The sequence below is a fragment of the Aspergillus tanneri genome (genome assembly GCF_003426965.1).
Source record: "Aspergillus tanneri strain NIH1004 chromosome Unknown AapTan_2_pilon_pilon_pilon, whole genome shotgun sequence".
Lineage (NCBI taxonomy): Eukaryota > Fungi > Ascomycota > Eurotiomycetes > Eurotiales > Aspergillaceae > Aspergillus > Aspergillus tanneri.
This window is the reverse complement of record NW_022984629.1, coordinates 4720514-4746656: the sequence shown is the minus strand read 5'-3', so window position 1 is coordinate 4746656 and position 26143 is coordinate 4720514. Positions and strand designations below refer to the sequence as shown.

Here is a 26143-nt window from a genome sequence, read left to right as displayed (position 1 = left end):
CAGCACAAATGCTCCATCTAGACAATCCGGTTATTTTAATTTTCTATTCCCGCCTCCCCCCATTTTCTGCTGCTCACATGGACACATCCTGGACGACCCATCACCCGTATAGGCAGGTGGAATAGTACCGTAAGGACATATACATACAGGGTGTTGGCCTAATGAACTCCGCGCTAGAACCCCACGCGTCTGGACTGGCATTCTGGAACCTCCCGGACTGGCGCTTCGGCTTTCCCTCTGCGGGAATCCCGCTCACATGTCCTGTTTTTGGATAGGGGATCCTGGGGCAGGATGTCTAGGCAGTCGCTTGTTTGGCAATTTCTCGGTCCAGATTGCATCGAGCATACCGGGTCGTACTCGGAGTAATGGGCCTCGGAATCTACTGTAAATGTTAAGGCAGCTGGTGCAGAATGGACCTATCATCGAATTTACTAGGTAGCAAGGTAAACCTTCCGAATTCGTCTTGCATTCAAAGAGCATCCGCAAGGGTTTACCATACAGGGAAGATTTACCGCCACTATTGTCTGCGTACTCCCTGGAGAATTCCATGATCACGTTTTCAATCGTACCTTCAGCACCAAAATACCCACATGTCGATCCCAAAGATAGCCTCAAATTCGAACGGGTGGCTCAACTAATGCTTCGCATTGCACATTGGGGTGATTATTGTACGTAATTCATACAGAGCTGCAATTGAGATGTCTTATGGGGCATGTATAGGTACATACCTACTATCTAGTTGCTATTATTGGGAACTATTGTGCTCTACAGGATTGCATATGATTTATAGGTACGCCGCATATGTAGCCGCGAAATGGCTATCATATTACCTAGTCATGGAGCTGTGCTGGCAGAAGGAACCAAACCTAATCTCCCCTTGCCAATGGCGTGATCCATAGTGGTACACTACCAAGAAACTCATTCGGAGACCAAGGAACTGGGACGTGCCTCGTCTGCGAGTGCCAGCTAATCAATAAACAAGGGCCCAACAGAACCGATCATGGGACCTAACAAAAAAAAATAAGCGTCTGCTGGATTCTCCGCTGTCAGATCTTGGGAAAGGCCACAATCATGATAATCCTTACTGCATCAAGACTCTACCGTGGATACGGTAGCGGAGTACGGACTACGGAGTACGTTCATCGTCTTGTCTGAATATGCTCTGTCTGTCCCTGAAAAAGCTGAGACTTCCACGTGAGTGTTTCATTTCGTTACAAAGTAAGCTTCCGCCTTTACCGGATGGAATGAACGGGATGCCCATATTTCGATCTTTCCTGTTCCGGCGAGGGTTCGAATCCGCCTCAGGTTCCCGAAGCGTTTCTCTGCCGAGTTCCGTCTCTCGGACGAGTGCTGCGATTTGCTTCCCCAACCAGTGTAGATCTCCTAGCTTTTGGTCTACCTACGTACATATTGCACCAGAGTGGTGATACAGACAGTCTACATCATCTCATCATTTATGTATGTTCAGAGAGGTCAATGGGCCATTATGACCGGGGTTATGTTACGCCAGTGCGGATTCATCTGTCAACACGTCATCATGATATCCGGACATAAAGTCTACGGGTTTCACAGGAGGTCGATTATGAGAGACGACCGATAATCATAGTGCCATTCATAATACTCATACTCATAGCCCGAAGAACTATATGGAAGCCGCTTCGGTGGGACCAGAGCATCTCCGGAATCCACCTCTGCCTTCAATCCCGATGATCTATCGTAGCGCGCTTACAGTCGGTTGCTTGTCATGCCAAATGAACTATTGTATACCTACCACAGCCAATCTTTATAAACACACGCTATGCCACATATTGGTACCGGTTGCCCTCTTCTCGCTCCATGTAGTCCTTTTCAATTAACCTGGTCCAAGTAGTCAGTAACTCGTCGCCAAATCCTCCAGAACACTCACTTTTCAATGTTCTTCTTAATTTCAGCGGGCTCGAGCACCCCACGGCTCCGTGTTGCCATGATCACCTCCGCTACTAACTCGGCATGCGTAATGGTCTTGCGGCTCTTCATAATCCGCACAATCGCCGCCTGGGTCTCGTAGTGACGGTCGGCCGCCACCCGTTCGTGTGTCGTTTTGTTCTCCTCCTTCGTCTCCTTCAGCTGGATCTGGTTGATCTTGATCCGCATCTTCGAGTCTGAAAATCCAGCATTGTACGAGAATTCGTCCGTGGCGCTAACTTCTCGGCTCTTGGGCTTCTTGCTGAGTACTCGGTACTTGGCGCATGCCAGCGATTGAAGAGTCCGTTGGAGCTCCTTGTCGGCTATTTGTAGAGAGGGCTCAATCAGTAACAGACCAAACCAATCATGCGAAGGAGGAAAGCTGACTTAATTTCGTTCCCTCCTGAATCTGAGAATAACTGAGCGTTCCGCCATCGGGGAGTTCGTTAAACAGCAGCAGTACAATCGCCTGGAATGAGCTGACTACCAATTCCTTGTCTCCTTTTGGAAACCTGGCCCGCAGCTGGCAATGTGCCAACTGGTGCTTCCAGTTAAGCTTCCGCCCATTATATTTGCTGTAGTAAAACTTCTCAAAGTCGCTGGTAGCTGTTGCGATCTCCGGCGGTATCCGCACCTGAACATCCGGGTATGTTGGCCAGGCGGCGGCTGACAGTACGCTGACACTGAGGTCTACCGGTAATCGTTGTTTACGTTCTCGCTGAATAGAGCTATACGCTGCCATCTCATCCCGAGCGACATCCATATCCTTGAACATAGACTCCAAATTGTGAGTGAAACCGGATCCGCATTCTGAATCGCCAGGTCAGCCTCCGTCTCTGCTTCCTAACATGACTAGTGGCATAATAACACAAACCTGTTTTGAGTCGTGAAAGCATGCTCTTCTCAGCATCATCACTGGCGCTCCTGCCCATCAGTAGCCGTCGAGCAAGATCATTCTTGTAAAACGCTTCAAAGACCGCCTTTCCGTGAACGAATCGGAATAGGTTTAGCACTTGGTCTAACTGTCGATTGATCTCCGCATCCTCGTCTGCAAGAGGCATGTCCCCCGCCGTTCGTGCGGGAGCTAATTTCCATCCACCCTTGAGTAGCCGGTCCACGTACTTGGCAATCATCTCGCCGGTTTTAGGATTGTCAGTTCCTCCAGTCGCCTCAGACTTCTTACCCTTGTTCATAAAATTCTCGAAAGATTCGCGGAGGGTATGACCTAGCTCCTCATTTTGATGGAAAGAAATGGCCCAAGTCTCATCTAACTGCTGTTTAAACTCTAGCAAGCGGGCTACCATCTCCGCCTCTCTCTCTTCGTCGAAAACAATCGAAGAGCCCTCTTCGATAACGTAGGTGCTGAATGCTGACTTCAACTTCGCACCGAGATCTTTTCGTTCGAGAAGTGAATAGAGCTTCTCCAGGGCAACATTATTCCCTGTGCGTAGCAGGCCAAGAACGTCGGGCTGGTTGAGTAGAACAGTCTGTTGATCCGCCACTAAGATTCGATCGAGAAGCTCAGACAATTTTTGCCTGGTGCTTCGGTTCAGAGTAAACAATTCACACCTGTTTACCTCTCGCTCAATCAAGCTGTGGCTATTCTCTGCAAATGTGGCAAGATACCCCGGCGCTTCTCGTTGAACCCATGACGTGAAGTACTTCTTTGATTCGGAAACAAGGAGAGGCTCAAAGCTGTCGGTATAGACATCGAGACTATGAAATAGTTCGATAGCATTGCGAAGTAAAGAGGAATCCGCTATTATGTTAGTGTTCCCATCGCGATCTGCCCTAACTAAATCACAGGTGCCTTGTGAAATCTTTGACTTTAGCCTTGGGTCGGAGTATATGTGATTTCGGAACTGGATAAGACCCATTTCACGGATGACGGGATATTCTTTCGAATGGAGAAGAAACGACTGGTCAAGATAGTAGAAGATCCAACGAACGGTAACCTGAAAGAGAGTCAGCCCTGGAAGATAATGAAGAGTCTTCACGTAGCCGTTACATACCAGCTTTGACTTCCATGCTGCCCATGATTCAACTACAGCTCGTACTGCGTCAATATTACTGCCACCTTCAGCTTTTGCCACCAGTATGTCGCGTAGTTTTCCAGAAACATGTTCCCGACACTGGTCCTGTAGTCGCTTGGCTAAATGGGCAGCCCGTCCTTGACGACACACGTTTTCTGCCCCTTTGTAAAGTTCCTCTAGCGAGACCTCAGGCTTGCCACCGTTGAAGATCGCGGCCAGCGCTGCATCAAGCTGACTCCAGACCTTCTCAAAGTAGGAATCCTGATTGAACCGAGAACCCGTTCGGAGATTTTTTACTACAAGTTTCTTTGCACCCGTATGAGGAGTGAAGTTGCTCTGACGCGATGATGCTATATTGGGAGGACGAGATTTGGCCGCCGCACTGAGGTGACAAGAGCCGGACATGCTCTGTCCGAACAACCCACTCGCCTTGTTTTCTTGGTTCGAGAAATTGTACATTCTGTCAGATGACGAGGGAGTTTGCGGACACGATCCAGGGAGCAGACCCGATGGGGAGGGCGATAGCCGGGGACGTTTGTTCGTCGCGGTAGAGTTCTGCGGATGCTCTTTGCCGTAGGTGGTATGATTCCTGGAGAGGAGCTCCGAGATGGACGCCTGCTGGTTTTGAGGGTGCCGTGAGGCCTCCTCCTGATCCGAAAGCTTCCTCTTACCGGTCGCCTTGCGCTTGCCGCTCCTCTGCTCGGTGGTGCCTCTAGAGTGATGCTGCATCGACTCGGCTCTGCTCCAGACAAGGATGGTGAAGACGAGCGCTCAGCGTTGAAAAGCACCAGGAAGCGCTGAAGATAAACAGCTCATGGCAGATTCACTTGGGAGATTTGTCCAGCGGTGACGGAGTGTTGTGATAGGAAGCCGCAGATAGATGGATGATGGCAGGCAATTCGCACGACACGCTCTCTGCAGTTCCGTTGACGTGGGTGAGTCGGAGATAAGATAATACGTCCGCGGGTCAGCACCTGACTCGCGGCCCAGATGCCATGTCTATCGTGAACTTGGGGTTTTCTGTTCTTATTCTTCTTTTAGTCACGCTTATGATGGACTATCTTCTTCCTGCTCCCAGTGACGACCCGACCAAGACCTGGGGAGGTTGGCAGATGTGTGGCCTGTCGCTCGGCTAATGTCTCGGTGCCGAGCTGCAGCCATGGAGAAACCATGCACTGGATTGGGTCTCTTTGAAATTCAGGACTGTCTTTTCTTTCATTTTTTTTAATAAAGTATAGCTTAATTTATTTCCCCTACTGGGTCTAAGAGCGATTCGGGATGGAATCGCAACTGTTATTCATATACTAAAACATGCCCATATGCACCATTTTCATAGACTATGCACTCCGATACTCCCTATTGCTGGGCCAATGGATTTATGAGAACAGTCTGGGGCCCAGGTCTTCCTCTACTTCGTTCTCCTCGAACTGGGAATCACGTAAGTATGCAGGGAGAACAACATTGCCTGCAGGGGTTACATACCTCCAAGAAATCCGTTGCGGCTATGAGCGCCATATACGACTTGGCCACGTCACTAAGGGCAACGTGGTGATCTGCAGCGCCCCTGCCGCCGATTTTGCCAACTCGCTTGAAGACACCGACCATGCTCTGCCTATTTTCCGTGAGGAACGCCCGTGTTTGCTCCATCATCTGCTCATTGTGAAGACCCCGGGAAAAGACCGCCGAGACAATGACACGGAGCACTAAGTGCAGGAGATCATAGTATTTTCGGAGGGCTTCAGGATTATCAATATCTGTCGCCGTCAGACCATGTCAATCGCGTCATGAGAAGGACCAATACGAACCAATGCCAAGGTCAGGATCAGCGGCGAACAGCTGCGAATCGCGTACTGCTTGAAAAAGACCATTCCCGAGAACGTGTATAGAACCATTCTTCGTTTGACAAAGTTGTTGAAGCAGAGACAGTAAAGACTCATAATACGACAATAATAAAGGAGTGTCTTATATAACTGTTAGCAATACTCTCAATATGATCTTTGACTGACGTACCACTAGCTTGGGTATTCTTTAGTTCAACGTGGAGCGTTCTGATCGCGTCCAAAAAGAGGCTCAGATAATTCGATTGAGATATTAACTCTGCCAGGGTAGAGTCTTCCTGCTTATCCAAGGCTGCCAAGAGATTTAATAACAAAAGAGCTGACACTCGGCAGGTTTCCTGACCAGCATATGCGTCATCGCATACTGCTTCAATTAGAGCCGGCCCGGCGGTTTTGATCACTTGCTGGCTATGCTGTTTCATGCTTCCCTGTGCTGTGTCAGGAGAAATGATACGGGCTATGTAGTGAGAGCAGATGTTATAGAAGGTCTCCCTGAGATTAGTGTTGCCAGTGGCAAGGATGATTCCCCGGACACAAATCTGGAACAGCTGATGAAGTTTCTCATCAATGACATCTCCACTGCGCCGGGCGAGAGTTCCATCTGTTGCAGTGGAATCCAATTCACTAACCAAAGTCTCCGCAAGGCGTGCCAATTCAACAGCTTCGAGAGTATCGTCTTCCACGGCAGCATCAAGCTTGGGGAGAATTAGCTGGATGGAATGGAGGATAAACGTCGATTTTCGCCCGCCATCGAGTCCAGAACATGTGAGCATTGTTGTAATAAGTTCTGTCCACGACCGAAGGGCCAGATAGCGGTTGTAATTGATCTGCCTAAACTGATTCACTGACTGGATGAATAAAGTCAGATTTTCGGCCTCGGCTACAAAGTGCTCTTCATCCTGAGGTCGTAACTGTCCGTTTGCCGCTAAATCTTCCTTCTTGACTTGAATAAGTTCTTCCAATTCAGCCAAATTGTAGATAACAAGTGAATCATCCGCCCGCGGTTTTGCACACACGTCCACATTGATACCGTCAAGGAGCCTTAACACAGGTGGTTGAAGTGGGTGCCTAATATCCAAATCCACGAAATCGAAAAGGTCAAAAACCGTGGGTGTCGGAATACAATCCCCGATTTCTACGGCCGAATTTCCAAGCAACGTTGAGATAATGTGCGCCTGCAGGGTTGGTGAACCGAGCTTAGTGGCTGAGCGGATTTCAGTTGCAGCGTACCCATATAGGTAGCTTCTATACAGCAAGAACTCCGCAAGGGCAGTGGTAGAATTAGAAACCCAAAACTCTTCGGTCACGATGGGCAATCCATCCCACGGTGTGTGTAGTCCAACAATGGGCTGACTTGTGAGTGTATTAGGAAGGAAATTATAGGAACGCATTTCAGAAAGAGTGAAGTAGGACGAAAGTTTTGAAGACCATAAGTGTTTCAGCACTTCCAGCGCCATACGTTTGAGATGTACCATCCACGGTAATATATTCCCATCGGCCTCATCTGGATAGCTTTGCAGAAAACCGATAATGGCATGCAATAATGACGCCCCTCGTGAGAAAAGTCCGTCTGAAGGAACGTCAAGTGTATTTCCCACGCTGCTGAACCCGAGAAGAAGATGTGCTACTGTTGGCTGGTCTGTAATCATCCCTAGGCAGCTGTTTAGAAGCGCTAACAGGCTCTCGCGAATAATGTAACCCGATGATTTTGCACCAAAATCCAGTTCTCTGAGGTCAGGTTGCATTTGGGACACAAGCGGACGCGAAACGCTGTCGACATCAACTTCTGAACTCAGTACTTCAATAATTTTATTTGAAGATCGCCACTTGGCTAGTTCAGGGGACGAAACTTTGTTTAACTTCTTGGAGCTGGACAGTTTCTCCAAGAGTGCCATCGACGTGACAGTGAGCTGCTCATGGCCTGTGCTGCAGTAAAGGCACAGGGCCGGGATGATTGTCAAATTGTTAAGAATATTGTCCTCAAAAGCGGCGAGCGCAGAATTCGCTACATTGTTTCTGCTCCCACCGGGTTGAGACACGATTAGCGGTCGGACAATATTGAAGTAGGTAGACTGAAGATCCATCATTAGGTCCATGACTTCGAGACTTCTCACCAAGGAAAGGACCAAGACGGAATCGCCGGCTGCTTTAGCGACATCAGTGACATCCTGATGAGCAGTTGCGAATATCGATTTTATCACTTCTTCATTAAACAACCACTCGGCAACCCGTGCAAATGGATGGAGGCGGACATAGGTCAGCAAGGATGAGGTCTTGGGTGTGGAGTCGGAAGACGCAGGAGGCTGGCTGAGGACGGTAACAATATTCTCGTTGAAGAGCTTCAAGCACGTCACGACGAAATTCAAACAGTTGTAAGTTAACAAGCGGACTTGGCGCTCGTTGAGGTCCGGAACTTTTCGCGACAAGGCCTGACCCATTACGAAGTCAATATAAGGCTCAATTCCAGGCATGCGGTAGGAGGAGCCTAGGGATTCTGGAAAAGGTAGTGCAAGGTGATTTGCTTCCAAGTCGGCGGTTGGTGACACGAGGGAATAGATCAGGCCCACAAAAGCGTTGGCTTGGTCGAAGCTCTCGCCAATCTTCTGGAAAGCTTGTTGCTCATGCCACACAAGTGGGTTTGAGGCTAAAGGAACTTTCCCAAGACCTGAAGTACTCATTGATCCGCCAGAAATCCACTGATCGATAGAAAGCCACATCTCGTTCCCATTGAAAGATGTCCGCCCAGTCATCAATGCTGAAAGTGTAGTGAATACGGTTGCTCTCAGATGGGTTGGTATGGGCCCACTGGACAACGTCAATAATGTGGTGACGATGCTAAACGTCGGGTGGTGCAGCATCCATTCCCTGATAGTGGCACTTTCTCTACATAAATGTCCGATCAATCGCAAATAGCATGTCAACATAACAGGGCTCTCTGGCTCACTCATGTCAGACGGTTCGGACTTCCTGGCACGTAGTATAGCGTGCGAGGCAGAAGGTGGCTTCTCAGTGACCCTTGTTGCATAGAGTTGCAGCTCAGCAAACATTTGTGACCAATTCATCGAAGTGGATCGCTTGAATTTAGAAGCCACGAATTTGTCTTCTTCGGAGAGAAACCGGTATGCTGCAGCGGCGTTGTCTTCTCCTCCCGATATAGAAAACATCAACTCACAAAACGCGCTGACCCGGGGAACAGTCTGTCTTTTTGACGCCCACTGAAGGAAGCCATACAAATTCCCGTCCGGATCAGCCCAGAATTCCTGTGCAGCATCTGGTCGGTGTTCAAAGGAAAAAGCCATTATCACGAGAAAGGTCTCGAGATGCGTTCGAGCCTCCACAAGGCCACGGTGGAGGCTTGAAGTCAGGCCATCTCGAAGTGCGGTAATCTGGTCTAATCTCTGCGAGTCCTCTTCCGACTTGAGCATCCTAACTGCATCTGGCATATTTGCAATACATGACTCTGCGAACACCTCATAATTTCCCATTAGCAAAGTTTTGAAATATCCGGAACAAGAGTCTTCGAGAAACGAAGATGCGCTCTCCTTCAGTAGTAAGGCGACCAATTCACTACGAGCTGGGTCAGCCCATTCTTCATCATTAACTCCAGAGCAGATAGCGAGCATAAAGTCCAATGCCCCATCATCGAGCGCAGACATGAACATTTTTGTCCTCTCCTCAGCTTCTTTCCCAAAGTCGACACCTGGAATCGGTGAAGACGGGCCATCAAAGTCCCACCCACTGTATACTGCGAGCCAGAGAGCAATAACTGATGAATGGAAAGTTGGAAGCAGCCATGGCTGACCGTCCTTGGAGGATGTTATAGCTGTATGTAGGCTTCGAGCCTCTTTGTAAGAACCAGACCTTTCAGGCGATCCATGTTGAACAAATGAGGAGACAACAGATGGAATGTAATGAACAAGCAATCCATCAAATCGATCCAGCCTCCGTAGGCGGTTTAGAAGTATTCGGAGATCCTCGGGACTAGTATACGGGCCCTTGAATAGGTAGCACAGAATTGCTCCCAGCGATTCATGCTGTTGCTGCAAGCTGCTGCGCTGGTACTCTATAGCCTCCATTATATCTAAGTCTTCAGATTGGCCAACGATGGACACTTTCTGAATTTGCTCGCTAAGTAGTGAAAGCCATTTCTCAATATCTTCCATCGACGTCATGCACTTCCGTGTAAATAACGATGCGTTTCGCAATGGACCGTCCTTTATTTCAACAACGAAGGCCAAAATTTCCTGCATAAGTACTTGATCAGTTTCGCGTTCTACCTCGAAGGATTCCTGGAAGATAAGTCGCAGGGATTCGAGCAAGAAATGCCGACGCTCGTGGAACCGCATGATCGCAGCGATGAGAGGGGACCTATCCAACGATTGAGCATCCTCCTGGGCATTTAAAAATAACACTGCTGCCTCCAGCTCATCGATATTCAGGGCATCGGCCAGCTGTAGTGCTCCTTGTTGAAATTCTTCGTTGATCGAGTATTGGATTTCGTCCACGGTGATTTTTCCTAGATTATGTCGCAAACCAGATTAGCGACTTACCTCCGCACAATAGCAACCAGGTATGTCGTTCGGAGGAATCAGAAACTCGGATATGCGTACCTGAAAGAACAGCTTGGCGACTGGCATTGTTTTTCGTGGGCTTGTCCAGGAGTTTCCTGAAATCTTGAATATGAGCCTCCAGCTCAATACGGAGACGCTCAATGTTTACGAAAGACGAATTCGAAAGTGCAGAAAGATCCTGGTACAGACCCCGAAGGCCTGCCAGGGTATCTTGATCTTCCATGCTCAAAGATCGTCTGTAAGTTGGCGTGAGGTACCGTGGAAGAAGAAGAGACGAAGCATATGTTTGTCCCAGACCAAAAAATGTCGGAGGACGCGATCAAAATTCCGGCCTTAAAGCGGCGAACCTTTCTCACCAGCGCCGAGCCTAAAGCCGCACTGCCAGACCCATCCGTTCCTTTCCACCGCGTATCATAGGGTTAACCACCTTTTGACCTATCAACTAGTATTGCGGCCACGATTGAGGATTATATCTGGTGAAGCTCGCATAATTACTGATGTTGTGATCCTACGGCTTTGCGGCCAAGAATGAGGGCTTTTAAAGCTTTTATAGTGATGGGAGGCTAATAATGCCTAAGTCTGTGTACTAATTACTTTGCAGCGCCGCTATGGGGGAAGTTACCCTGGACAGAGCGCTCGTGCTTCTATCTTCTGAGAAGCAAAGAGAGCGCTCAGATGGATTAGCTGGTAGGCGAATGTACAGAATATAGCTTTCGAAGGTCTTCACTGACACTGGATAGATTTGAAACATATTTTCCAGCAGAATAAACGGAACTCCAAATTGTATGTGGGATTTGGTTGCTGTTTACACAAGGTGACTCTAGTCTGTGGAAGCTGACATGCACTTGCTCTCTAGAGACTCACTGAATGACAAGGCCTGTCATAAAATATTTGAATCGCTTTTCCGATTCGTTACGACTGAAAAATCACTGTATACCCGAGCCAATTCCAAAGGGCCATCGGCTTCTCGCTTATCAATCTGTGCATCCGTTATACGAACGGTTATTGATGTTTTCTTGTACAACTTGCGGACTAAGTCTGTCCGGGCAATCATTGGCCATGTAACCGATACCTTAGTGACTCCAGGAAATGATCTATTCGATCTCCTGAGTGTTGATTACACAAAATGCTTGTCCACAATTCTGAGCTACCCCCCACATGTTGAGCATCTGGGTGTCAGCGAATGGGAGAAGCTCATGAGGTTTTGTCTTAGAAGCATAGGCCTCCTAGAGGATGAAGAAAGCGAACATCTCTCCTGGAACGATCGTCCGTCCAATTTGGACGACTATTTGGCTAGCAGTGGTAGTGGTTCAACACCTTCTAGAACGACACCAGCATTAAATATTCGGGAAAAACCCAGGAGTGACCAAAGTGCAATAAGTGAGGCTCTTACTTGTATTCAGCTGCTCACCGCTAGTCCCAACGCTCCCTTGCAAGGATCAGCCGAAAGAATATTCCATAGCCTGGGGAGTTACGTGAAGTCTTCCAGCATCATTGGAAATGGACACCAGGCTGCATTTAATAGCATAAACTCAGTGGCTATGCGGGTCATGTTTGACCAGTCCAGGCTCGTTCGGGAATTCATGGTAGATTTGATTCCGGTGATTCGACACCTGTGGGCGACAAAGCTGGCAAATTTGAAAGATGAATTACTTGTCTCTATCATGATTTGTGTCATTATCTTGAAGGATACAGCTCTGAGAAAACCATCGGAATCGGTATGTCGTTCAACTGAGAGTCTTGTGGACACTTTGTACTCAGAGTATGCCCGAAGGCCTGAAAAGGAGACCCTGCAGATCGATGAGCTGTCTTTTTATCAAAGAAACTATGCGCACAGACAGAGATTCTTATTGGGTCCTCGCCTTGAAATGGCCAGATCTGAGCACAACTGGACTTTAGTATGGATCATTGCAAGGTTGATGGAGATTCTAGAGGACTTAACATTACGATTGTCTTCGTCTCGTGATGCAGGAGAGGTTTCGAGCAAAAAGCAACGTCTCACATCGATGATAGAGGACGTCTATCGTGACTCAACGGCATCCATGGGTGTTAAAAGATTGTGCGCTTTACAGCTGATACCTTTTCTTTCCAAACACAACGACAGCATTGAATCAAGGATGTTACTGCTCAAGCGACTAGTGCCCAATGTACTCGATGATAACGCCGCAATATCCTCCTGGACAATGTTGGCAATTGCAAGGTAGGAGGTTGCTGACAAGGATTGGTCACATTCTAGCTGACTTCGTACAAATAGTATTGCAGGCAGTCCCGGTGCAGACGCGCTTTCTTTGCGTACATCTTGGCGACAAGTTTGGGATCTCACGTCTCGTGCTTCTACTTCCAATACTACATCAAGAGCTGCCTGCGCACTCATGAACTGCATTCTTCAATTCGAACTTTTAGAATATTCAGCAGGTGCGGAAGCGGTCGGTTCAATGCTTTCATATGCCAGCTTGAACGGGCCCTCTGTGATTTCAGACTCGTCCCTGGGTCTCTGGGCGGCAATAACTCGGACGACTGCCCAATCAAATCCAGGATCTGTGACAAATGCATCAAAGCAGGTTTGTGCATGGTTACGAGACGTTTGGACGATCGGTGTGTCCTTGTTGTATGCGAACTTAGATGACTGTGTCAGCTAATGACAATTTAGGGACCATAACTGACAGGGCACTAACCGCGCAAGTTGCTTCATTTGCACGTCCCTTGGATCTTTTGAACTTAATTTCGGCTTGCACTAATAGGCCTTACGTCTTACCAATGTCTCGGTTCAGAGGACCAGTGGGCCTTGTTGCTAAAGGCTGGCAATTTTACCATAGAAGCAGGAAATTGCTAGATTATATATTTGACCTGGAGGGAATTCTCAGGGATATCGATTTATGGGGCTCAGAAGAGGAGCTATGCTTGAAATCCTTCACCCAGCAGGAGCCAAACGACACGATTATTTTGGATCTTTTGCAAATGAAATCCGAGGTGTTTTTGCAGAATTGGCGATCATTATCGGAAGATAAGTTGATGCATATAACTGTAGATGTTCTGCAAATAATGGCGTCCTTTTGCATTACCGCTGCCTTGTATACTGAGTGCATGCCGCAGCAAACTGTCGCGCATTTACAAACTTTGCAAAAGAACACCCAGAGCCTGTGGGAAAATATTTGCTTGTTTGTACGCGCTCGTGAACAAGAATTTGTGCAAGCTTGCTTACTACTCTTATCACCTTTTCTTGGACCCAAACTGTGCTCTTCGGAATCTAAATCTGCTGTTTTCAAAGCTCTCCGCATACTCGTTCCTCCCTTAGCCAAGGTACTCGAAGGCCACCGCCAAACCCAGAGGGGAAAACTGTCTTCTCACGGGGAAGATCCTATGGAACTGGACGATCCATTGCTTACCTCCGACGATCGATCAAATGAGACCACTTGCATCATCAACATGAACAGAGAGGCCATACCCTTTTTTCGCGACTTTGCTACCTTTCAGCGTTGCTTGACTATCGAGCTCTCCCTGTTTCAGAAATTGCGGGCACCTAGAGATGATAGTGACGGCTCAGCTAGCCAGGATTTGGTTGAATATCTAACAGAATTAGACGAAGTTGACATTTTGTCTGCACGGGAATTTTTACCTCATGTCTACCGTGCGTGCTCGGAAATGGAGCGTGCGTTTTTACTCAGAATACTCGAAGATATGGGTGAGAAGTGCTTACAATCATATGAGCTGGAGCGCTGCGAGAACTCTCATTTGCTTTGCATTCATATGATGCACAGTTTTGTCAACTCGTGGGCGTCGGGTGAAACAGACTATTTGAGCGACTCGGCTTCGGATATATATGCCTGGTTTACCGACGTGCTACTAGCGAAAGGATGCGCTTCACCTGCAGTACTTATCGGGTTCACTGAGCTCTTGGGAGGTGTTCTTAGATCTAATACATCATACACAAGCGGACCGTCGAACCCGTCACCGAGGACAAGCCTCCTTACCATCGTACATGAAGGCGACGTCCTAGTGAAATTCAGCGCTGGGAATCTCGTTCCAGAACTGTTTGGTCAATATCCACTAAAAGATCACGATGCTATCTTTGATGACGTCCTGCAAAGTCTCCCACGAGATCCGGATTGGTATGAAGGGATTTCCATTCGTTTGTTCATCTTAGCTCAGTTAGCTTCCCAGTGGCATACGTTACTGCGGAGAGGCATCTATCATATGTTTGAGACCCCGGCCCAAGTGCCAGAGTCTCTTTGGTACGCTGAGAAATGCGTGCGCCAAGTTGCAAGAATACTTGGGCTGGAGGACCCGAAAGAGCTCTTCCGCTTGTTTTCGTCCCAGATCGTATACACTTGGACTGAAACCGAGTCAATTGCGTCAATGCCTTTTAGCATATTTGGCTATGCGAATCTCGAGAGCATGCTGGGTGACGTCCAGGATGAGATCGTTGGTCAAATGATGATGCGTGCAAGTGAGCGTGACACGGTCGAGCTTTCAAAGTACATGAAAAAGCCTTGGACCGAGCTTCTAGTAGAGTCATTCTACAAAGCAGAAGCGTACACTATTGCGCGAGATATAAGCACCCCTCCCGGGCAAGGGAGCCAGGCCCAAGGCGTGGAAAATCGAATCAAGAAAATGCTAGGTACCGATAGATTTTTGGAGTCGATTGATCAGCATTTTGCAAAGACAGTGGCAACATTTTTTGCATCACTAGACCAGTATGAACAGATAGAAAGAGCCTTCTCAAAGCGAGAAAGCTATCGTGATGCTCTCAGGGCCATGAAAAATATCACTGGCAAGAGTGCCTCCAAGATTGTCCTTCCTGCGAATCAGCAGCCATCCTTCAGGGCACGCTATCTTCTTGATGAGCTTGAGTTTTTTTGTAAGCGGAGCGGATACGAGCTCGAGACAATATGGACACCGACGCTTGCCTCTTATGTCTGTCGCACTCTGTTGGAGTCTATCCATCCAGCCCTTGGTTCCCTCCATGCTTGTTCAGTCATTAGGAAGATCCGAATTTTGGTTTGTGTGGCTGGGCCCGTCATGTTGAAAGATTATCCCTTTGAGATGATTCTGCATGCACTCAGGCCATTTCTCACCGATATATATTGTGCGGAAGATACCTTGGGGATCTTTTGGTATCTATTGGAGGAGGGTAAAGATTATTTGATCGAAAACCCAGGTCTCACGGCTGGAATAGTAGTGTCGACATTATTGTCCCTGAAAAAGTTCATGGCATCCTCTCCTGCAAATAAAATACAAGAAAGCCAGTCCACACTCGCATTGACAACTATTCGAGACTTCCTGCACTGGTTTGAGGAGTATCTGGAAGCCTACGACTCCACAGCGCTCAATGCTGAAACCCGCCAATTATTTCGGCGAATGGTTAAGTCCTCTCAGGGAACCTCGACTGCCGAGCCAGATTCCAATGACAGAAACAAGCATGATTTGCTTCTTGATGTGCTTGACGATCGAAGCTCGAGGAAAAGTTTGCTGAGCAAGCCCATATCAGATCATGTCATATCACTGCTCTGTGTCGACTTCAGCGAGACTTCTCACTATTATCATGCCACAGTTGGAGGTGAATATACGCCAAACATTGTTGCTCTATATGAAACCCTGCAAAATTTCAACACAGGTACTCAATACAAATTATGGGCTGCCAGAGTCCTTGGGCGGGAGTTTGCTGCCACCGGCAAGATCAATGATGATATATTGAGAGAACAAGACCGGACTCTGTTTAAATCGCAGCTTTCGCATTTGTCAGGTGTATATTTTTACTCAAAAGCCAGCATACTCCAATTTCTTTGCAACATGCTACAGAGCAGTAGTCACCTAAATGTTGGTCTCGTCGAGCGGACATTGCAGCTCATTGTCAGTAATCTTGGACGATCACCCACTTATGACGATGCTGCAATTGTTATCCCTCCCAATTTGATGAACGCTCTTACTTGGAATCCTTTTAAGTGTCCTGTCATCTGTGAACCGAAGGAGCATGATGGCATGATGGGATGGGATCCAGGTCTTTCAATCTCGCATTGGGCTCGCAGAATAGGGCTGTTCTTGTCAAAAGCAGCGTTCGAAGACCCAGTCATTGGGCCACTCAGCAGCATTCTCCATACTATTCCTGACTTGGCAGTTCATATTTTGCCGTACATGCTCCACGATGTCTTATGTACCGATCTTGACGGGAATGGGAAAATCCGCCAAACAATTTCTGAGGCATTCAACCAGGCCTTACACAAGGTCGATGATAAGACTATTGCCCATGCACGACTAGTTATCAATTGCATCCTATACCTTCGGAATCAACCAAAACCGAACGAGTCGACAATCGTGGAGCGCGATGAATGGCTTGCTATAGATTTTGCGGGAGCATCCACGGCTGCGAATAAGTGTCGACTACCAAAGACGGCACTCCTATTCTTTGAAATACATGCTTCTCGGGCGACATCTACATCTCGTCGTTCTTCAGTTGCTAAGAACATTGCTCCGCCAGACGAGTTGCATGAGATTTTCAAGAGCATAGACGATCCGGACTTCTTTTACGGCGTCCAGCAAAGTTTTTCCTTAGCCTCAGTCATGGAAACGCTTGAACACGAAAGCTCTGGGTTTAAAAACCTTCTCTTTCAAAGCGCGCAATATGATAGTGAAGTACAGATGTCCGGAAACGCAAGCAGCTTTGGTATACTGAAGGCGCTTAACTCCACCAACCTTCAAGGAATTGCCAATTCCATATTCGCTGTTCCTGGGGGAGGTACCAAGGAGATTGCGACCTCATTTGACAGCATGCTTCAAGCTGCAACTAACCTGAGGCAATGGGATATCCCGGTCTCCCCATTGAATCACTCACCGTCTGCTACAATCTTTAGGGCTTTTCAAACAATCAACACCTCGGCAATCTTACCGGATGTGTCTACTTCTATCGATGAAAGCCTCTTGACAACTCTTGGCTCATTGACCAGTACCAGTCAGTCGGCGATGTCTTTACGAACGGCGATGAGAGTCTTAGGTATTATGACTGAGGTCGGCGACGTACTAAATGCCAGGTCTACCGAAGATATTAGCACCGAATGGCAAAGAATTGCTGACAGAGGTCATTGGCTAAAGACCACTAGGTAGGCTTCCACTTTCGTCTCCGCTATAGGGTCTCGCTAATATACACAGCGATCATGAAGTGGGAGAAATACTGAGCTGTCATGAGGCTCTTTTCTCGTCCATAAAATGCAAGGACTATTTGAAATGCGCCATGAATTTAAGCGACCATGATGCACAGCTTCTGGAAGTGAAAGTCATCCGCCAGTCTCTCGAAACCACAAGAAATCATGGCATCCCACAAGCTTCGCTAAAATCTGCCGTTTGTCTCTCCAAACTTGCCGAGCATTGCACATCGCTCGGCATAAATATTGAAGGGGCGACAAAATTTGATCTGGCCAATGTTTTATGGGACCAGGGTGAGATGACAGCCTCTATTCGGATGCTCCAACAGCTCTATGACAGGAATGATCTACATAAGCAAGCGGTACCTATCAGTCGCGCAGAGCTTCTAGTAACATTGGTAAGTGCTATTCATAATCTGGCCTCTCCTGTTAACGTACCTTCTTGATGACTTCTTTCTCACAATGCCAAAAAGGGTCACCACGTTGCAGAAGCACGTCTGGAAATGCCCGAGGCCATCATTCAAGAGTACCTAGTCCCGGCAGTCAAAGAACTAAAAAGCCGTGCAGGAGGTGAAGCTGGTCGAGTCTATCATGGCTTTGCAATGTTCTGTGATCAACAATTGCAAAACCCCGATGGGCTGGAAGATTTCAGGCGCTTGGAACAAATACGTAACCGCAAAGAAAAAGAAGTGCAAGCTCTAGAAGACATGATGAAAGCTGCAGAAGGCAAGGAAAGGGACACGCTTAGATTTCATCGGTCAAAAACAAAACAATGGTTTGATCTTGATGATCGTGAATACCAGCGCTTACGGCGAAGCCGTGAGGCGTTTCTCCAGCAGTGCCTTGAGAACTATCTTCTTTGCCTTAGGGAGAGTGAAACTTACAACGACGACGCCCTCAGATTCTGCGCATTGTGGCTTGCTACGTTGGACAGTGATATTGCAAACGCCGCGGTTTCGAAATATCTTGATCAAGTCCCAAGCAGGAAGTTTGCCCGCTTGATGAATCAACTGAGTTCTCGCCTGCTGGATGTCCCCGACGAATTCCAAAAGATACTCTTTTCCTTGATCTTTCGTATCTGTGTGGAACATCCGTTTCATGGTATGTACCAGATGTTTGCGAGCAGCAAGTCCAAGGGCGGCAAGGATAAGTCGGCGCAATCACGCAATCGAGCAGCTCTCAAGCTGGTTGAGTTCTTAAGGAACGACGAGCGTATAGGGCCAACATGGGTTGCTGTCCATAACGCAAACATTAGCTACGTACGATTCGCCGTTGATCGATTGGATGAAAGGCTAAAAAGCGGCGCCAAAGTTCTGCTGAAGAAACTACCGAGTGGCCAACGCCTCGAACAAGATGCTGTGTCCCAGAGGCTACCGCCGCCTACAATGAGTATTGATATTCGCATCGATTGTGACTACAGCGATGTTCCCAAACTGGTTCGCTATAACCCGGAGTTTACCGTTGCGTCTGGTGTTAGCGCACCGAAAATCATCACAGCTTATGCCAGTAATGGCCAGCGTTATAAACAGCTGGTAAGGCTTCATACCTTTCTCACCCTTGTAGATATCTGATGGGCTGACTGACTGAGTTGGATAGTTCAAGGGAGGTAACGACGACCTGCGCCAGGACGCTATTATGGAACAAGTATTTGAGCAAGTTAGCAGCCTTCTCAAAGACCACCAGACAACTCGACAGCGAAACCTGGGGATTCGCACGTACAAGGTCCTCCCTCTGACGTCGAATGCAGGCATCATTGAATTCGTTCCCCACACGGTTCCGTTGCATGATTACTTGATGCCAGCACACCAGAAGTATTTCCCGAAGGATATGAAACCGAATGTATGCCGAAAGCACATCAGTGATGTCCAGACACGGTCGTTTGAACAACGCGTGAGGACGTACCGCCAGGTGACGGACCACTTTCACCCCGTAATGAGGTTCTTCTTCATGGAGAAGTTCAACAACCCGGACGACTGGTTCGCCAAACGACTCTCGTACACCCGCAGCACTGCGGCGATTTCTATCCTGGGCCATGTACTCGGCCTGGGAGATCGGCACGGTCACAACATTCTCCTTGACGAACGAACCGGTGAGGTCGTGCATATCGACCTGGGGGTGGCGTTCGAACAAGGCCGGGTCTTGCCTGTTCCTGAAGTTGTTCCATTCCGGTTGACACGGGACCTGGTTGATGGGATGGGGATCACCAAGACCGAGGGAGTCTTCCGTCGCTGCTGCGAGTTCACGCTGGAGGCACTCCGCCAGGAGTCGTACAGTATTATGACCATTCTTGACGTTCTCCGGTACGATCCGCTGTACAGCTGGACTGTATCTCCTCTACGGATGAAGAAGATGCAGGACGCCCCAGATTCAGAAGGGGCTCCTGTGCTTCCTGGGGCGGCGGACCAACGGTCCACCAACGAACCGAGTGAAGCTGACCGTGCCTTGACGGTTGTAGCGAAGAAGCTGAGCAAAACATTAAGCGTCACTGCGACCGTCAACGAACTTATCCAGCAAGCGACGGATGACAAGAACCTGGCAGTTCTCTACTGCGGTAGGTTGAATGCGATCCCATGGACCTTGTGTGATAGAATTCAAGTTAACTTGTCTTAGGCTGGGCCGCATACGCTTGAAGGAGCAAGGAGGTGTAGACAGATGGATAGATGGATGGATAGATAGATGGATAGATAGATGGATAGCCAGTCTTAGTGGGGGTCTAGTGTTGATATTATTCCGAACTTTGAATATGTCTCCGTATTATTGCCTATAGAGAAGAATCTCGTAGGGTGGAGGTTACTTCCTAATCGGGATACTCCGCCAGCGCCTTTTTTTGCCTTTTCCGCCTCTCTTCTTCTCTTCTTCTCCATCATCATCATCATCATTGTCTCCTTCGTCGCCTTCTTCGCTTTCATTCGAATCTATCTCTGAAACCTCGCCGTTGCATGATATTCAGTCACGACGAGTGGATTGTGCGCTGTCGAGTTCCATGGAATCTCGCCCGAAATCCCCATAAAGATAGAAAAAGACCAGTTATCTATACACCGTCCCATCTTGATTGAGCATGACCTCTACGCCCACTCCCAACCGCGGCCTTGTGGTTTTCTCGGGAGGAAGTGCGGCGAACAATCTGGTCGATGTGTTCAGCGCTGTGCGTGAGAGCAAAAACTGTCTGCTTAGCTACATCATCCCCATCAGTGACAATGGAGGCTCGTCCTCGGAGCTGATCCGGATCTTTGGGGGCCCTGGGATTGGTGACGTGCGAAGTACACCTCTCTAGTCGTTCTTCTCTATCTCACGTGCTCAGTTTATACTTACTCTCTCTCTCTCCAGGTCGATTGGTCCGTCTAATTCCCGAGTCATCGCCGAATTCTGAACGGGCCGCCATCAAGACTCTTGTCAATCATCGCCTGCCCCCCCACGCTGCTGCAGCCTCGGCGGAGTGGCAGTCAATTGTCGATGGCACCTCCGATCTGTGGCGGTGCATAACGCCCGCGAAGAAGGAGCTGATCCGCTCATTCTTCAACCTGCTGAACCTGGAAATCTTGAAACGCGCCAGGCCGCCCTCGTCCACATTTGACTTCACCTCCGCCAGTGTCGGCAATCTATTTCTGACCGGGGCCCGCCTGTTCAGCGGCAGTTTCGAGAGTGCAATTTACCTCTTGAGCAGTATCTGTGGTGTCCCTTCGGACGTCGTGCGCGTGATCCCTGCTATCAACTCCAATTTTTCCCATCACATCTCGGCCTCCCTGGCAGACGACACCGTCATCGTCGGCCAAAACAGCATTTCCCACCCTAGCGAAGCAACTGCCCTGCAGCCGCGACCAGGATCCCGACGGCCCAGTCTGCTTCTCGCCGATGGAGCCGAAGACATCGAGCCGCCCGATGTCTCGGATTCAATCTCCTACGAAGATGACCACATGCCCGGGTCACTACCCACGCTGCGCAACAAGAATATCCAATTCTCCAAGACCGAGAATGAGGATCTCCCCTCGCGCATCACCCGGATCTGGTATATTAACCCCTACGGCCAAGAGATCCGACCCCCAGCCAATCCGCGCGTCCTTGAAGCACTACACGACGCGCAAGCCATCATCTACAGCATCGGCTCCCTCTACACTTCCATCATCCCCTCACTAATCCTCCGCGGCGTCGGACAATCTATCGTCACCAGTCCGGCTCGCCACAAAATCCTCATCTTGAACGGGTCCCTGGATCGCGAAACTGGTCCCCCTTCCGAACCCTTCACTGCCGTAGAGTTCGTCGCGGCGATCACTCGCGCCGGGGAGGAAAGTCGCGGTCGACAGAAACTCTACTTCCCCGAGCATCATGACCATCCCTCCTCCTCTCCCATCTATCCTGATGCTCCCTACTCCTCCTACGTCACTCATGTCCTACACCTAGAAGGCCCCGGTACCCCCTGCGTGGATCGCGACCGTCTCGCCGAGATGGGCATCGAAACTCTCCGCCTCTACGGTCGGAAGATCGTAGCCATCGCCCCGGATGGGTCTGAGACCCCTGTCGGCATGAAGTACGACTCCACCGCGCTCGTGCAGGCATTGGAAGTCGTGCTGGGAAAAAAAGGTGATGCCATGCTTCGCGGAGCTGATGGGAATGCCTTGAGTCGCAGGAATACCTTGGATCCTGGACAGAAAAGACGAGTTCCCTCAGGTTGATGTCGTATTCGTCATGCGTCACTACATACTATACTAATCGTTCTCTTTTATTATTTATTTTTGGGCGATTGACATCGTAGACTTCACCAGGTGGGATAACGTTGGTAGCTACGGAGTACACACTTCTATAATTGACTCTTCATATTTAATATTACATCATGCGTCAACATGCCAATCATACGAACAAGTCACATTCCAATATGAGATAGTTCATACCACTCCTATCAGCCAATATGACGCCGTCCCAATGCTTCACAAACCACTGTTAAATAACAAAGAGGTAAAAGGAAAAAGAAGCCAGCAAATGATGGAAAAACGCTTACCAAGATCAGATCACTGTAGACAGATCAATGCTATATGTACAGAGCGAAATAAAGAGAAAGGAAAGAGAGAAGAAGTGGCATGGAAGTCGCCAGGACCAATACCATGCTCACGCTGACGCCCTGGGTTTCCAATTTTGACGACTAAAGCCAACTGTATTGGGAGGCCGGCCCCCCTGGGGCAGGTTCTGGAAATCACGGTACAGGCCAGAGCCTACGTCAACCAGGACGGCTTTCTGAGGTTGTGCGGATGGAGAATTGGCTGACTTCGTGCGAGCCTTGGAAGTAGTTGCTGGCTGTTTGGCGGTGAGTTTAGCTTTGGAAACCTCCTTAATGATTTCCCGAAGTTCCCTGTCATCTCTTGTGATCTGGGCTCGGATGAACGCGGGATCCTTTGACGTTTGCAGTGAGGACATCACGGACTTCCGTGGAGTATAGGGATAGTTCTGGGGAGACGGCGGTGATAGCGGCTTGATAGAAGGATCTAGAAAAGCCTCCTGGTTCTTGTTCAGGAGCTGGATAATGTCAAGGGTCTCGCCGTGGGGGATTTTGTGGGGATGGGATGGAGTCACGCAATCCATGTCTACTTCCTTTCGGAGAACATGATCGATATCGACCGCCGAAAAGTAGGCGCAAGCCTGAGGAAGATCGTTGATACCAACCTCTTGTGAGAACATCGCACGGGTCCAAACATTTGCTATCTGCAAAGCCAAAGCCGCACGGTACTTGTCCTCTTCCTTGACAAGGTATCGGATCTCATCATGGACTGTAATCGCCAAGCGAGCACCGATGTTATAGAGCCGGATCAGATAGTCCATGGAGACTATGAGGAGATGGAGATAGTCGACGCCGGATGACTGTATTGCCCAGTTGATCCGAGATGTCATGAAACTGCCCTTGTTGATAAAGCGTCGCATCAAGGCTTCCGTAATGCCCGCTCCCAATGCCGGAGTTTTGGGTCTTTCCTGCTCGGCAAACTCTTCGAGTTTATTGAAGACAAAGGATTCAGTCCCCCCACGCCAGAAAGGACGGTCACTTAAGAGGCGACGGCTGGTGCGAGTGCCCTTGGTCTCTTTATACAGGCTGCTCGCAACCTCCTGAGTTTGTTTCTCTGTCATCGAAGGGTTGAATTGACGTAGTAATGTGGCAGCAAACTTGACTCCCGCGCCATATATACGGCCATAGTTAAACACCTTCGCGTCGTTGCGGGATATGCCCAAGATCTGGGCCGTTCGTGAATGCATGTCAGTTCCCGCGGCTTTCGATCCTTCTAGAGTCATGAAACCAATTGCATTTCCGCCATGGATTTGGAACTGAGCATCGCCAATGAGGCTGGCAATCCACAGTTCCTGCGAATCCACATCGGCACCAACAAAAACGTATCCAGGGGGGGCTTTGATCATGGCCTTTAGCTCGGATCCAACGCGGTTCTCTTTGGCGTTGCTTGCTGTAAGCCAGGTGTTTTCCACGGCTCGTCGAGTGATGGTGCCCATGGGAATGATTTGCGGTAGGATAAATCCTATCCTGTTCCCGGTATCTTTCTTCGAGCTGGATCCCCGCACTTCGTCCTCGTAGACAACCATCTGGCTCATAATCCGGTCGCGAGCACTGATCCAGTAGGAGCATGAAGCGTTCATATCCAAAGCTTCCTTCGCAAGGGCATATTGCGAGGTAAGGGTTCCACGCTCAAAGTACTGTGAATACCCTTTAGCCAGGGGGTTGACACACCGGGCTTCTGGTCCGTCCTTATGTGGAAGTTTGTAATATACGTTCTTCCTGTCATTCTGTAATTCGAGGCTCTTCTCTTCTGCCATATTGCAAAGAACGACGGGCTGGTTCTCAAATTTACTAATATGCTCGCGGGGAACCTTAAACGTCCATCCGTACTTGTCCGACCATGTTAGGGGATACCCATCCCACGAGAGCTTGAGAAGAATGGGCGCAATCCGTGTCCGTACTGTAAGGTTGATATCTGCCTTGTTGCTGGAGAAGAGATCTTTGTACCATTGTGGCATGCCGGGCTTCTTTTGTCTTGCAACCGGTCGGGGTGGATCGCCCTTCCTCTTGCCCTTGACCATTTTGATTTCCTGGCCAGACCAGTCCAGTTGTCGTAGCCAGGGATCTTTCATGTATACTTCCGGTTTGTCCTTGGCTTTTAAAGCTTCCTCGCACAGTTCAACCAGTCTTCGCTGCACATCCTCAAGACGCCCATGGTAAGTCGCTTCCGTGTTGGTAATGTATTCCTCCCATGTCTGGTTGACAGGCAGGATGACAGAGGAAAGATGTCGGAGAGCCCCAAAGCTGACTGGATGCGGGCAGACTTCAAGGAAGTTCGGGAACACCTTTTTGTACACACGGTGAGTAACAGCGACATCAGCAGCACAGTAATCGAGAAGTTCCTGTAATTTTCCCTCGATATCTTCCCTACTAAGCTCACCGAAGTCGTCCCGCTGCGCCTTGTCAATTGTCACATCGCAATGGAATTTAGCGACATCACGGAGGGAATTAACCGAGCTCCTTCCCACCCATAGTTCCTCCTCCTCCTCGCTGAGCGATTTGCTTTCAAGCAATGCTGCAATCTCAAGTGAATTGTTCTCATTTGCAATCCTGTCCCGGAGGTCTTTGTTCTTCTTGTGTCGCATCCAAGTGGGCCTCTGTTGCGAACACATTCCGTTCACAGCCACATGGAGCGACATCGTATCGATAAAGAAATTTCGGCTCTGTTTCATATCATATTCTTCAAGAACACGCGCACGATCGTAACCGACATTATGTCCAACAACAATCCTTGGCTGCGACGGATCACCCAGGGGAATGAGTTGGACTTCATTCTCCGACTCGCCCAGGAGCCAAGGTGATATCCAGGCATACCAAGCTGTCGGACTGACAGCGCAGGCCATTACGGCAAATGAGTGTTCCTTCCACATGACCTCTGTGTCGAATGTCAGCATCGCCTCATTCGGCGCATCCACTGCTTCCGAAGAGCCGTCATTGTTGTATTTCGTCCATCCACTGCGTTTGACCCATTTGCGCGGCATATACGGCGAACTGACCAAGGTGTAGTCTTTTGAATATGTTAGATAAGGCTCCGACGAATCCATTCCCAGCTTGTAAAAATGTTCGTCTAATGTCTGCCCTTGGAGCTTCGGCAAGTCAAATGCAACCGGTTCTGCTGCCTCTTGGGATTTTCCAAGCAGATCATGTCGCGCAAGGTGGTCCTTTGATAGCGAAACCAAGTTTGGATTCGGGGGCGTCGCCTTAAAGGGGAAGACTTGGGAATAAACATGATCGCTCAGTTGTTGGACTCCGATTTCATTGAACCTAGACTTCGCGGGAACTACGACATTAGCATCTGCGCCGGTTTCCCTATCACTTGAAACGGAGATTGAAATTACCAGATAGAGATCTTTGCCGTAGTACTTCATCAGCACTGGGAGCATTAGTCTGGGTAGCATAATATCTCGTTAACAGTCGCAAAGGTCGCGGACAGGTAACCGGTGGCGAGCGCAATCTCTGCGAGCATGAATGGATCAAACCCCTGGAATAGGGAGCACAGGAGTGACTCCACAGCATTTTGGTGCGAGGGGGAAAAACGAGAGATCAAGGCAATTCATCCCATGATACCGTGACA

General features: G+C 48.9%; 5 protein-coding genes across 5 annotated transcripts; 2 read left to right on the top strand and 3 right to left on the bottom strand.

Annotated features, from left to right (window-relative positions):
- Positions 1 to 1796: 1796 nt before the first annotated feature.
- Positions 1797 to 4706, bottom strand: ATNIH1004_001515 (cullin family protein; the record flags this gene model as incomplete). The annotated part of the gene is made up of 6 exons (XM_033566214.1): positions 1797 to 1857; positions 1907 to 2267; positions 2332 to 2754; positions 2819 to 3703; positions 3749 to 3899; positions 3957 to 4706. 6 exons carry the CDS (start codon positions 4704 to 4706, stop codon positions 1797 to 1799), a joined length of 2631 nt encoding a protein of 876 aa, XP_033431971.1.
- Positions 4707 to 5353: 647 nt separating this feature from the next.
- Positions 5354 to 10609, bottom strand: ATNIH1004_001514 (nuclear pore complex Nup192/Nup205 family protein; the record flags this gene model as incomplete). Its single annotated transcript, XM_033566213.1, has 5 exons — positions 5354 to 5404; positions 5460 to 5731; positions 5783 to 5830; positions 5988 to 10331; positions 10366 to 10609. The coding sequence occupies 5 exons, from the start codon at positions 10607 to 10609 to the stop codon at positions 5354 to 5356; spliced, it is 4959 nt and encodes a 1652-aa protein (XP_033431970.1).
- A 385-nt stretch (positions 10610 to 10994) lies between these two features.
- On the top strand, positions 10995 to 20152 carry atmA (DNA-binding protein kinase TEL1; the record flags this gene model as incomplete). The annotated part of the gene is made up of 9 exons (XM_033566212.1): positions 10995 to 11073; positions 11127 to 11169; positions 11243 to 12586; positions 12641 to 12981; positions 13037 to 17480; positions 17530 to 17920; positions 17996 to 19054; positions 19119 to 20073; positions 20133 to 20152. 9 exons carry the CDS (start codon positions 10995 to 10997, stop codon positions 20150 to 20152), a joined length of 8676 nt encoding a protein of 2891 aa, XP_033431969.1.
- Positions 20153 to 20580: 428 nt separating this feature from the next.
- On the top strand, positions 20581 to 22192 carry ATNIH1004_001512 (gluconeogenesis factor YvcK family protein; the record flags this gene model as incomplete). Its single annotated transcript, XM_033566211.1, has 2 exons — positions 20581 to 20782; positions 20850 to 22192. The coding sequence occupies 2 exons, from the start codon at positions 20581 to 20583 to the stop codon at positions 22190 to 22192; spliced, it is 1545 nt and encodes a 514-aa protein (XP_033431968.1).
- Positions 22193 to 22622: 430 nt separating this feature from the next.
- On the bottom strand, positions 22623 to 26035 carry MIP1 (DNA-directed DNA polymerase gamma MIP1; the record flags this gene model as incomplete). The annotated part of the gene is made up of 2 exons (XM_033566210.1): positions 22623 to 25942; positions 26008 to 26035. 2 exons carry the CDS (start codon positions 26033 to 26035, stop codon positions 22623 to 22625), a joined length of 3348 nt encoding a protein of 1115 aa, XP_033431967.1.
- Positions 26036 to 26143: the final 108 nt, after the last annotated feature.